The 14,135-nt window shown below is 43.9% G+C and overlaps 1 protein-coding gene across 15 annotated transcripts in view; it reads left to right on the top strand.

The window, feature by feature from the left end:
• The window catches only part of FBRSL1 (fibrosin like 1), a 758,110-nt gene that overhangs the window by 715,326 nt on the left and 28,649 nt on the right, over window positions 1–14,135 (top strand). For all 15 annotated transcript variants that reach the window (XM_075060074.1, XM_075060073.1, XM_075060072.1 and 12 more), the window contains 2 exons: window positions 8,989–9,382; window positions 11,094–11,347. In XM_075060074.1, coding sequence (XP_074916175.1) covers window positions 8,989–9,382; window positions 11,094–11,347 — 648 coding nt within the window. The remainder of the gene's footprint in view (window positions 1–8,988; window positions 9,383–11,093; window positions 11,348–14,135) is intronic.

Here is a 14,135-nt window from a genome sequence, read left to right on the forward strand (position 1 = left end):
TAGTCACAAAGTTAATCATACTCACGGGCAGCTCTAGGAATTTTGCCTCCCCAAGCACGTGCCTGTGGAAGGTCCTTCGAAGCCGCGGGACCAGCGGACCCTCTGCAGGCAAGCCACCGAAGGCAGCCTGCCTGCCACCCTCGCGGCACCGGCAGAGTGTCCCCCGCAGCTTGCCGCCCCAAGCACGTGCTTGGCGTGCTGGGGCCTGGAGCCGCCCCTGATCATACTGCACCCAGATCTCTTGACTTATAGCTTTATGCTGTAACCATGAGGACACCTTTCCTCAGTTAAACTCAGTGATATTATGAAAAAGATGAGATGTTATCTCAAGGTGCGAGGGCATATAGATTTTCTTACTGCATAGACTTAGTCCCTGAGTGGTAGTAGTGCAGTTTTACCCTCCTACAAGTCACTTCTCTGTTACCGGCTCATAATCCTTGCCTATATTTCTATATTAAATACATTTTACATACTCTTGGGGAAAAATTCTGTATTTTTAGATATAAGTTGCAAGTCTTTATTTTCTTAACAGTGAATTGCTGTTATTAGATATATATGAAGGGCCATTTATGTTGGGCAACTTCCATGTGTTTGCTCTGATAGCCTGAAATATACAGACCAAGCAGGTTAATCCATGGTGTGGCTGATATTTGAATTAGTGCTGTCTTCAGTAGCTTGGGGGTGGGGGGGGATGTAGAAACAAAAGCAAAAGTCACTTCATTATCGCGAGCTATCACCTACATAGCTCTTCTCACCCTCTACGCACTTTACAAACATCAGCTACTGTATTGTGCCCCAACACCAAAGCAAAATGCGTTGCGCCACCACACACTTGTAAGTATATGTTTGTGCTGATGATGTTACATATCCACCATACATAATGCTGTACACATAGAAAGCACTATTTAAAAATTGTGGTGTAGCTCAATTAAATAAGCTCGTCCTTTGGATAGTTTCTTTATTCATTCCAGTTGCTGAAAATCTTGTTTTTACTTGACTGATTCCCTAATGCAATGAGTTCAAAAGCTCATCTCTGTGGCTCATGAGCTCATTTCAATATCTATGTCCCATTAACTCTGGTTGCTTTGCTTCTACACCTGGCTTGCTTCAGTTACAGTAACCATGGTATTTGTATGGTTCAGGATTAGTAGTAGCATGCGTTAGGTCTGTGCTCTGCAGGAATGATGGGACTGGAGTGATGGGGGTGCGGTTAGATTAAAAGAGGTTGCTGTTGGATTGTTTTATAAGATGCCCTGGAATGAGAGGGTTGGAGACTTCTCTCTCACATTATCCCACCATCTTTACGTGTCGAACACATAGAAAGAAAGTGCAGAGCGCTAGAGAGCGCGTCCAAATGACACCACTTTCTTATTTCAAGAAACAAAGGAAAGATGCACAGACAGGCTGAGATAATTTCCAGCCATATCATATATGTGCTGACAAGTTCCTTTCAATAACAACATGCAGCCACAAAGAGCAAGGGGCAGGGCAGCAGGTCTGGAAATGCTATTGCCCTGAGTACTGTTTGTATAACAGCAGCCACCTGTTGGAGTCCTCAAAGCAGACTTTGCACGTTTAATCTCCTGCACTTGAGCAACACTTAATCAGCTTGAAAGCATATTCCTGTAATATTACAGGTTTAATTTGTGTTTGCGACTTTTTGTATCGTATTTAGTCTGTAATGGTGTATACTAACCAGTGGCGTTGGGTGGAGAGGCAAATTTTTAAAAAAAATTTATTCTCATAACAGATTTTAAATCCAATCAGATTTTACATCAAGTATGTGCAACAGGTTCATTTGGGCTCAGATAAACTCTTCAGGAATTTATTTTACAAACAATTGTGTGTGTTGGTCAACTGTCCCTCTAAGACTTTTGAATCTTAAATCGATAATACTGTATGTGCTCACAGATTTCCTGAAAGCAGTAGCATACGCCCTCACTACTGTTTAAAAATACATTTTTTTTCTTAGCCAAGTCAAATCTGAATAGTGAAGTAGCACTGTCATGGTATAATTCCTCACCCTGAACCTTAGCGTCCAAAAGATGGGGTACCAGCATGAATTCCTCTAAGCTTAATTACCAGATTAGAACCTGTAGCGCTGCCACCAACCAGGAATTCCAGTGCCTGGTACACTCTGGTCCCCCCAAAATCTTGCCTAGGGACCCCCAAGACCCAGACCATCTGGATCTTAACACCAGGAAAGTAAACCCTTTCCCCCACCATTGCCTCTCCCAGGCTTCCCCTCCCTGGGTTACCCTGGAAGATCACTGTGATTCAAATTCCTTGAATCACAAAACAGAGAGGACAATTCACCTTCCTCCCTCCTTCTCTTTCTCCCTCCCAGACTGTTCCTGAGAGAGAAAGTAATCCTGACACAGAGAGAAATTAGCCTTTCTCTCCCCCTTCCCTCCTTTCTCCCCACCAATTCCCTGGTGAATCCAGACCCAGTCCCCTGGGGTCTCACCAGAATAAAAAAACGATCAGGTTCTTAAACAAAAAACTTTTAATTAAAGAGAGAAAACAGTAAAAATTATCTTTGTAAATTTAAATGGATTAGGTACAGGGTCTTTCAGCTATAGGCACTAGGAATACCTCCCAGCCTAAGTATAACAAGTACCAAATTAAAATCCTTTCAGCAAAACAAATTTGAACTCCTTCCAGCCAAATGCACATTTGCAAATAAGAAAACAAACATAAGCCTAACTCGCTTTATCTATCTAGTACCCACTATTTTGATTTATAAGAGCTTAATCAGAAGATTGGAGAGAAACCTGGTTGCACGTCTGGTCCCTCTGAGCCCCCAGAGAGAACAACAACCAAAAACTAACAGCACACACAGAAACTTCCCTCCCTCAAGATTTGAAAGTATCTTGTCTCCTGATAGGTTCTCTGGTCAGGTGACAGCCAGGCTTACCGAACTTGTTAACCCTTTATAGTCAAAGAGATGTAAAGTACTTCTGTACTATTAACTTTTCTTATCTGTTTATGACAAGCACACTGTTAATATTTTGCAACATTGCAAGTACCAGTTGCAGGTGATCAGGCAGACAAGACTTACTGAAAATGAGATCATTATTATTTCCTTTGTTAGACCAGTTTCAATCGTGTCTTCCTCTCTTTTTCTCCACTCACCCCACAAGAACCAAGGTGTGTTTAACTGTCTTATTAACAGAAGAAAACTCTCTTGGTGGCAGAAGTCCCATGTGTGTGGTTAGAAAATAAAGAAAATGGGCATACTGAAAAGGGGTAACGTTGTGCATGGTGGGGAATGGCAGATGCGTTCCAGCCTTTACATAGCATAGCTGAAACATGAATCATTGTAAATGTCAGATTTCCTGTGAAAGGAAGAGCTGAACTGACATGCGTTCAGCTTTAATTAAGCTTGAGTTATTGGAGCTGACTGTCAAGTCTTAGGCAAATTGGCTCAGCCTGTTATCATTAAGCATGAAAATTAACTACTCTAGGACTTGGTAAAAATAAATACACTTTTGTTGCTAGAATGTTCCAGTGTGCTATGGTGAATCCAGGTCTTGTTATGGGAGGCCGGGCTTGGTTATGCAGGTCTGTATGATCAGAGGGGGCTGAGGTATGTGACCCCAGTGCAGAAAGTCTGAAAGAAGATATAAGAGGCCCAAGGAACAATTCCACATGTGAACAGCAGTCATCTCCAATCAAGTGAAGGCAACTTGTGCAGAATAGGTAAAAAATCCCTTAGCAAGAGAGTGTGAGGTGGGAAGTCTTTTAGGTGTTTTGCAGAGGAAAGCTCTGAAGTTCTAGATACTGTTCTGGATGAACAATGAAATCACTTAAAAGAATAAAAACCCAGTTTTCTGGTGGAGCTCAATGAAGTTGGAACAAAGCTGATTTAGTTCTACTGTGCCACCTAAATGTACATGAACACACATGTAGATCAAGAATGGAAGGGGGAGTGTGGGCCAGGAATTTTCTTAATAATCAATAAGTCTAAAAAAACAAAGTAAAGCATTTTGGAGGGTTTGTTTGATTATAGTAAGATGTCCCAGCTAGGTCTTGGCTACACTGGCGCTTTACAGCGCTGCAACTTTCTCGCTCAGGGGTGTGAAAAAACACACCCCTGAGCACAGCAAGTTACAGCGCTGCAAAGCGCCAGTGTAAACAGTGCCCCAGCACTGGGAGCGCGGCTCCCAGTGCTGCAAGCTAATCCCCACAGGGAGGTGGAGTACCTGCAGCGCTGGAAGACCTCTCTCCCGCGCTGGCGCCGCGACCACACTCACACTTCAGAGTCCTGCCACGGCAGCGCTCCCGCAGCAGCGCTTTGGAGTTTCCAGAGTAGCCAAGCCCCTAGTGACTGGGACATCTTACTATAAATGTGGGGAGAATTGTGTGTGCGGAGCTGGGGAGGATGCAGGAAGGTTTTAAAGGGTGATAAGTGGGTATCAGTTTGGGGCACCAAATAGAAAAGGGCTCTGTTTTGGATAGTATTGGCCTGGATGCCCCAGGAAAACAAAGACATTCCTAGAAAAGTGGGACATCTGTTCACTCTAAACATAGTGTGTATCCTGTAGAGCCAGTGTTCGGGGCATAACTAAGGGAAATTATTCTGCAGAGCTAATGGTTGCTAGTAGCCCTATGTACATCTCTGGTGAGAAGGGTTCTCTCCAAGTAAACCTTTCTAGTGGAAATACATGTATGTTGTAGATCTAACAAAGACACATGACTAAAACTGAAATGGGTAAAAGTGTCCTGTGTTCGCCTGACTCTGTCCTCCCTGCCAGAGACTAAATCCCTGGATCTGAGCAACCCTGGTCTTTCAGCAGGTCTGGAATCCAACTTCCAAGCTGGGGTCTGGATCCAAATTTCACACTTTCCTGCATCTCAGTAACAAACTGAAACAAAGCATGGACCCAAAGACACCTCATATCTGAATATTTGGGCTTGGACTCATGGGCGGGCGGCTGGTGAACATGCCATTGGGGAAGGCCTGCTCCCTGACCCCTCCCTCTCTGTCCAAGGCCTCTCATAAGAAGAATATAAGAACGGCCATACCGGCTCAGACCAAAGGTCCATCTAGCCCAGGATCCTGTCTTCCAACAGTGGCCAATGCCAGGTGCCCCAGAGGGAATGAACAAAACAGATAATCATCAAGTGAGCCATCCCCTGTTGCCCATTCCTAGCTTCTGGCAAACAGAGGCTAGGGACACCATCCCTGCCCATCCAGGCTAATAGCCATTGATGGACCTATCCTCCATGAATTTATCTAGTTCTTTTTTTTGGACCCTCCCCTTTCCTTCTCCCCTCTCCTCCGCCATGCCCCCAGCCTTGGAGCACTGGGTGGGCGGTGTGTCCGGAGCGCTCTCAACCCCAGAGTGCTGAGCAGGTGGTGTGGCTGGAGCACCCCCAGGGCCAGGCGGAGGGGTGTGCAGCATTGTGTGGCCCCAGCCCCTGCGCACCAAGCCCTGGGCCTTGTGTGCACCGGCCCCAACCTGCCTGCCCCAGCCTCGCTGCCACAGAAGAGAAGAAAGGAACTGGAAGCAGGCAGGAGAGGGCTTTGGGGCAAAGCATGGGTGGGGCTACACAAGGCTGTTTGGGATGGCACAGCTTTCCCCTGCCTATGCTACCTGCCGCCCATGCTTGGACCAGTCTCTGCTCTCTTCTAACCACCTCTCTCTACACTTTCAGTTTGTTATATGCACCTACCTTCCCGCCCCCTAGTAAATCAAATACATGAAGTGGTTTTATTTCAGCACGCTGTACTGCAGTCAGTGGTGAAAGTAACTTAAAGGACTTACCGGTAGGCTGGAGTCCTGAGCAGGGACATGGCCTCAACCGGAAGAGGCGGGGCCTTTCAAGACTTAAGGGCCCAGTGCTGTGGGGAGCCCCGGGCCCTTTAAATCACCGCTGGAGCTCCAGCAGCAGGGCTCAGACGGTGCTTTAAAGGGCCCGGGGCTCCCTGCAGGAGCCAGAGCTCCGGGCCCTTTAAATCACTGCAGGAGAAGCCAAACCAGTCCAGTCCGGCACAGCATACTGGCTCTTGCCAGTATGCCGTACTGTACCGTAGCGTGCCGGCTTACTTTCACCTCTGACTGCAGTTATTGAAAAATAGGAATGGTGATAACCAATTCTAGTTAGAAGGGGAGTACTTATGGCGCCTTAGAGACTAACAAATTTATTTGAGAATAAGCTTTTGTGGGCTACAGCCCACTTCATCGGATGCATAGACTGGAACATGCAACAAGAAGAGGGGAGGAATAGCTCAGTGGTTTGAGCATTGGCCTGCTAAACCCAGGGTTGTGAGTTCAGTCCTTGAGGGGGCAATTTAGGGAACTGGGGTAAAAAAAAAAATGTCTGGGGATTTGTCCTGTGTTGAGCCTGGGGTTGGACTAGATGACCTCCTGAGGTACCTTCCAACCCTGATATTCTATAAGATATTTATGCATACAGAGAACATTAAAAGGTGGAAGTAGCCATACCAACTGTAACAGGCTAATCAATTGAGATGATGAGCTATCATTATCAGGAGAAAAAAAAACTTTGGAAGTGATAATCGAGATGACCCATAGAAGGAGTGAGGGTACTTAACATGGGGAAATAGATTCAATTAGGGAATGGTTGGAGGAAACTTGCAAACAAGATCTTATGCTGGAACCACAGGGAATCAATAGTTGTATATAAAACTGGTCAGACAGTTGCTTTTAATAGAACACTTCATTGATTTGTTTTGGATCCAATTGATTTATTTTTTAACTCAGCTTCTTTAACTTTTATGGTGTCAGTGTGTTCATTAGTCTATATTGCCTGTAATTACACTGTCTAAAGTTTGACTCTGAATAGGCCTATTGGATGGAATGAGCTAATAGGATTTCATAGAACCTGTGGTCAGGAATGGAACCTGAGTGTTTTTTATGAGATGCCTCTAGATAACCATGGGATCTATAATTGTGAATATGCTTCCTTTGATAAGCATATTGGGTGGCATGTTGAAATCAGTGGCAAAACTCCCATTGACTTAAATTTAGCCAGGATGTCACCCATTGGATTTAGATGCATTAAAAAAATCAATGAACTGTTAGATTAATGAAAATTAAATTTTCAGAAATAAATACAGTCACTTTATGTATTAACTACAATAAAATCTTTTTACCATTATCTTTAAGTCCATAAATCAAATCACATCTGAAAAATACGTGAAACTGACTATGTATAATACTTTATATAGTAATTGATTTGGGACATCTCTAGATTGTCTCAAAATGGGGATCAGCGGACAGGGGGTTGAATTACCATTTGATCCACCCAAAACACTGGAATTCCTTTGGAATTCCCACTCATTTCTGCCACTCTTGAGTTATGCAGTCACAACTCTTCTCAAGCTCATGAAAATAGCTTGTTTATTTCAGTGCCTTTCTCCCACTGTATTCTGGAGGTGTGTGGGTGGGTGCATGTGTGAAATTGGCTTTTGCCAAAGGAAGAAGGAAAATAATCTGACATCTCCCTGTTATTGGATGTATATTTTATAAATACAAAATGGTCTGGCATATTACAGGGAAGCAGAGAGCTTGATTCAGTACTGCCTCCCTCTGGTTTCATGCAAGTATAACTCCAGTGAAGTCACTGAAGCCAGACGCTGATAATCAGACACAGAGTGGAATAAGTAATGCAGAAATCGCTGCATGTTGTGTGCTGCTGCTCCCACACTTCATACATCATGAATATATTTCAGTGCTACCCAGCCCTTTTTAAGGTTAAGAGTTAAAGTAATTTCATAAGTGGAATTTGTCCATTTTAGTGTTGGGAGCATGCGTAGGTGGGTGTCGTGTTCCTTTCTTATGTTTCTCTGTCATATTCTGTCCAGCAGCTTGGTTGGGCTGAAGATTATAATAAATAAAACTCTAAAATTATTATGATATAATAAAAACATGTACAGTAAACTTAACACTTATACATCTAATGGGATGCATGTGTGTTGGAGAAGCAAATGAACGACAGACTCAGTCAATGGAAGGCTCCTCTTGAGTTGAATTATGGAGCATCCCTGCACTTCAGGGATATGTACATAATGTTAAAAGGAAGTTATCTTTGGGAATTGAGTATTCAGCATGTTGCATGTGGTTTCTCTTCGTATTTTAGGTCTTTTTTTGTAGCCCTTGGTCTGATTTTTTGTTGTTGTTGCTGCTATTTAATCCCTTCTACTGGCTGGAGCTTCAGACTTTGTTGGAAACATGAAGACTCAGCATTGTACTCAGAAAAAATCTGAGAGAAATTTAACACATTAAAGAAACTCATTTTGATTGGTACCTGTTAGCCATTCATTAACGTATTACTTATGATTTTGGCATATGTTACAGCAGTTAGTATGTTCTTTTATATCCACAGAACATTTAGGGTGAACAGGGCTGCCCTACTGTGCGCATTGTAGGTTTTCCTAGACTGCTTATGTTCCATCTTCATATGTGAATGTGCATCCAATGAACAATCATTGTGCCATCCTCTCTCTCATAAAAGGCCTTAGTATTCATCTCAGAAAGCATGCTGATGGGTGTTAAAGCATGCTGTTGTCAGTGTTTAGTTACCATCCCCATAGCTATGAATGGCAAGATATGCCAGGCAGGTTACCTTGAAATACCATTGAGAAAATAAATGAACCAAAACTCTTGTGATCAGATTTACGGTTGCGGGATTTATCATCTATTCCAGGAAATTAAATTTGGTGGGAAATGCATTAGCAGTAACTTGAGAAGCATTCCTGCTGTATTTAGCGTTCTGTAGTTGTAGTAAGGTTATATGTGTTTTGCGTCAAGCACCCCCTAGACAACACTGTGATCTTTTACACACACTTGAACCAAGTGCCATGTAGTGGACAGATTGACAGATGAACATACCATCGTGTTGTGATGATACTCCTGCAAGCTAAATATGACTTTGTTCTTACCGGTCAAATATTCTGCAAAATTGGAAAATAAACAGAGATGCTTCAATATGCCATTTTTCTTCTTCTTTTTCTGTAAGGTCCAACCTTGAATGACAAACCTGAAGCTAAAGCAGCGACCATCCCAAAGGTGTCAGGGCTAGAGCGCAGCCGGGAACTGAGCACCGACGTGCCCTTCGTGCTGCCTATTCCCAGCCCCCAGCCAGTTGCTGCTGTTGTGACTTCCACTTCTTCTGCACCCACGTCGAGCGCCAGGGCAAGCCCGCTGTTGAAGAAGGAGCCAGTGATCTCAGCACCAGCACCGCCAAGACTCACACCCCAGCCACAGCCTCGACCGCAGTCACAACCTCAGCCTCGACCACAGTCTCAGCCTCAGCTCATACCTGAGCTTCGGACCCAGCCTCAGAGTCACATCCCTCCCCCTCTCAACTACCAAGTGCATCACCAGGTGGCCCAGAACGGACTCAATATCAGGTAGGAGAAAGGGGTACTTGCATTGCTTCTTTGTGAAGCACTCAAACCCTACTTCCAGGATACAGTTAATTGAAAAGGTATTAAAATCTCTGAAGAATAGGCCATAGGCTTTCTCGTTTCCTGGGCAGGGTGCTCTGGTTGGGAGATGCATTGTATTCCTCTAGTCCCACACCACATAGCCATGTATTTCCAGCTGTGCTGGGTAGCTGCATGGAAGAGATTGTGACTAGAGCTTCCCCAGTGAACAGGGGCTATGTGGCTATGGCACAAAACTTTCTAGGTCCAACTTCCAGTGCATTTGCATTTTTTTCCATCAGAACCAGTCAGCAGAAGATTTAGTAATTGGGAAACAGTTTGAGTTTGAACAAAACCATTTTCCCCCCCGGTGGATTCCAATTGTAAACTCATAGGCAGTCTTTGGATTTGGCATAGTGACGTATGTTCATATGACATTGGTGCAGTTTAATTGGTTCACCAGAGCTAGTGGGATATTGGGCTATTGGAAAAAAACAAATTCCACGTCCCATTTGGACTTTTTTGCAGGAAGCACAATTCAAACTGAGGATGCATCAGCTAACAGCAGCCTCAGAGTACGACTCTTGGTATAGAGCAAAAAAGATATTGCAAAGTAACACGTTCACCATAGCTGTAGGGCTAGCATGAGACTCAGTTTGTCTTTCAAATAATTTTCATCCAGTAGATAAGATGCAAAGATTTATATTTCTTGAGTAGAAATAAAATGGGGGTGAGCTGGCGAGAGAGGAGTCAATGCACAGGAATAAACGGGGACATGGACAGTTCCTTTGTTGGTGCAGAAAACACACCATTCCCCCCAAATCAGCCTGTTGAATTAGATTAATTCAGTGAACAATGTTTGCATCATTTCGTAACCTTTTAGCTGCACAAAGAACAAGATATGGGACTGTCATTTACAACCAGTTTGTCTAGCACCTCGCACAGTGGGGCCCCTCCCTAGTTTTGGCCTTTAGGTGCTACTGCAATATAAATATTTAATAACAACATCACATTGGCACTATTCAAACAAACATACAGGTATCTCAGAGTGCTTAGATAATCGCAAGACATGAGTATTGTGGGAGATATGGTTAATAATAATAATTGCATTGACATTACCCTTCCACCATCCCCAACAAAGCTCTTACAGTGCTGTGCAACAGAAATAATAAAAATCTTTTTAAAACAATAGAATTAAAACAATACAATATATACTGATATATCATATTAGTGTAATACCACTGTACGGAATGCAGGGCAGGCATAATATGATTGCCGTAGCTCATACCATGGCACTCTGAATATACAGAACAACCATCACCGAGCCTTGTGATCACAAGGGAATGCGTTGCCATTGGAAGGTCATCACAGGCTAAATAAAGGTGTAAATTCAGCTGCCATTACAGCATCTCAGTCAACTCACACACAGCTCTGGGAGCTGCCAGCTGTTCAGTCATGACAGGGAGTGTCACCCAGAAGAACCCGAGCCATACCCTGCCCTGTTGGGAAAGGTTATTGAGATCTTTAACCGCCACGTGGACAGCTCCCCGAAATGGGCAGAAAGGGCCGTGGTTTCATGCCTCTCTGCTTGGTGAGATCGTTGTTATAGAGCCTGGCTGTCTCTGACACTGTGTCATTATGACTGGTGTATGTAACACACTTCGTCTCTCTCTTCTCCACATTTCTCTCCCCACAGCAGGAGCAGCAGCGCCAGCAGTGCAACAAGCATCAGCTTGCCCAAACACCTTCCCCTCTCCCCCCAGATCCCTCCTCACCACTCTTCTGGCCCGGCCCTGCCCCTCTCCATCTCTAATCTTGCTACCTCACACTTCCCTCTCAGATCTCAGACCCAACACCAGCACCATCCGGCCATGTTTGCCACCCCACCCACGCTACCACCACCACCAGCGTTACCCACCAACAGCCTTGTGATACCAGGACACCCTGCAGGTAGGTGCTCTTCTTTTCATCAGGGCTGGGCTCCTGTGCATGCACAGTCTTTACAGTGGGGCTAGGGGGTGTACAAGCAAAAAAACCCAATGCAAACATCTCCTGAAATAGTCAAGAGTAGTATTGTAACAGATGAGAGACACTGAATTGGCCGTGCATGCTGAGGCCTAGGTTAACCTGCAGGACAATCGCTGCATATTCCGCATTCTCTGACAAAAGGAAGAGGAGGAGAGGAAGTGAATCTGAGTATAAACTATTATTGAAGCTGGGATTTTCCATGGAGCTTAAGGGAGTTGGGCTCCCAACTGGATTTGGATACCACAATCCCTTAGGCACTCTTGAAACTCCCAGCCTGAATTTATGTTCTCATTTAAACATGTTGCAGTCTGTGTTTTTGCTGCTGCCTTTGTTACCCAGTATGGGGAGGGGAGCAAGTGCTCTTTGTAATAAGCTTTAGGATGGTTTGCTAAAAATTAGTTACTTTCTAGAGGAACCAGATTGTCCAATGATACATTTACACCATCACTCAGGTTTTGCCAGATATGCTGAGCTGTGCCTTTCTTTCTTTATTTGATAAATGCATTTAATAAATAAATAAAGGACTGATACTCAGCACCTGCATTGGAAGAAGCTGCAGTTTAGACCTTATTTGAAGAAAATTTTTCTGGTGAGCGGCAGAATAATAAAATAGATTGGCAAGTGAGACACCCCCCTATCCAGTGTTAAAGTCTCCAAGCTCTGCTGTTAGACTTTTTATTGTTATTTTTGCAGCCTTTTTGAGACGTTTCCTTTGTTCCCCCTTCCGTCCCTATTGTCACTTCTGCTCTAAATGCCCCGTTGATAGTTCCACCATTAGCCTGTAGCTGTTCCTGTGAGAGAGCCTGGCAGATGGAGACTTCCCTGAAACTCTGACTTGCTGGGCCTCCTTTTGATCTGGCATTTGACTCTATAACTAACTCAACAGGGATTAATGAGGACAAGGACTGACAAAAATGTACCCTTCTGTTTCCTATAAAGCCAGTTAATGAGAGTAGGGAGATGGAAGATCTACTGCTAGAAACTCTGATGACTTGGCGTCCCACTTTCATTTTCAGGGGCTCAATATCCCATTATTTTGAATTACTCTTTTGAAGGGGTGGAAATGAGAATTGCCCCCAAATGAACTCTCAAAACAATATTAGACCAAAATATTCTGGATCCCAACCAGGGCTATCCTAGTAGATGCCTACTTTCAAGGACCTGGCCCTGTGTAGAATTTCAGCTGCATGGCAGGGGACACGTTGGGCATCACAGTGGGGATTTATTCTTCTTCCCCTGCTGAAGGCAAAGAGACTTAGAGTCCCAACGACAGACATCTTGGCCGTAGTGCAGACAGATCCTGAGAGGAGGAAATTAGAATGTTGTCACTGACAGGCTAGTCCTGCATCCACCTCTGAACTCAAGTGGAGTTTTCGCTATTGACTTCAGTAAGAGCAAAATGAAGTGGCCTGCTTGTATACAGTAGTTTGTTAGCAAAAGACAAGAGCGCTGCTACTAACAAATAAGTGATGCAGTGGGTTTGCCAATCACCTCTGGAGTGCTAGGTTCAGACTCCTACCAGCTATGTTGTCCTTAGTATGGTGTCGTGTTGCGTGGTCGCATATGTGCACTGAATAAAAGCACCAGGTTAGAAGAGACGCTCAGAGGGAACATGGGCTCTTTGGGTTCTTCTTTCTTTTCCCTATCTAGAAAAACACCTGCTTGCTTTTGTCCCTTTAAATTTAAAGTAACCGCTGCCCTTTGTCACTTCTGCTCCAGTTCCTAGGCAGGGAGGCAGAGTTCACGTTGGCTTCCAGTATTTGCATGTCAGTGATGCTAATAAGTTAGGTCTGTGCATATCAGTGTAACAAGGAAATTATATGCTTCTACTAGCATCTTTTTCTCTGGAAACCCAAAGCTTGAGTAGGTAACTTATTAGTGACCCCCACACGAGTTGCTGGTCAGGAGCTCCATGGCCGACCCTAATGTATGCTAGCCAAAGCTTTTTGTCCTCCCTTTTGAGATTTAGGGGGTACTAACAACATTAGCAAAACAAAATGGCAGCCGTTAGTGTTCTTCTCTCCCTATCCCAGCCATAAGTGTACTCACACACAGGAAACACTAATTATTGGGTGCTAGGGACTTAGTGGTAATACAAGTGACTGCATAGCTAGCTGTGTTATTGTGGGCTAAACCCATTGTAACAGGCATCACTGATAGGCACAAATAACTAGTCCTGATCCCACTCTCTAAAGCCCAGTTTGCAACTGGGACACTGCTTGTGTCCCCACTCTGATAGTCTCTTTTAGACAGCTTCTTAATGTGTTCCAACCTGCTGCTCCTCTAGGCTCTTCAGTGTCTATTCTTTTACTGACAAAAGCAAAGTTGCGGTGTAGGACTGAAGTCTGGAGCCAGCCACAGATCCACCAGACTGACTTCAGTCTCTTAAAGAAATTGGATATTGAGGCACTTATAGCTGCCAGCTCTCTTTTATCCCTCCTTCCAAAAACAACATGAAGTGGATTATCTTGATGCTAAAAGAGAGATCTAGTTTCTTTGAGTCATGCCCAGATTTAAAAAAAAAAATGTATTTTATTTTCAACAAACTACATTGTCTTTAAAGAGGTTCGATTTTAATTACACTTATTTGCAGTATAGTTTAGTGCTCATCCAAAGAAAATCTCAATGTAGGCTCTTTACATTCAAGTACCAAAGTCTTGAATATTACAAGTAGTTTTATTTGTTTTCTCTCCATTTCTGCCCATGTGTT

The sequence above is a fragment of the Chelonoidis abingdonii genome, chromosome 22 (assembly GCF_003597395.2).
Source record: "Chelonoidis abingdonii isolate Lonesome George chromosome 22, CheloAbing_2.0, whole genome shotgun sequence".
NCBI classification, from domain to species: domain Eukaryota; kingdom Metazoa; phylum Chordata; order Testudines; family Testudinidae; genus Chelonoidis; species Chelonoidis abingdonii.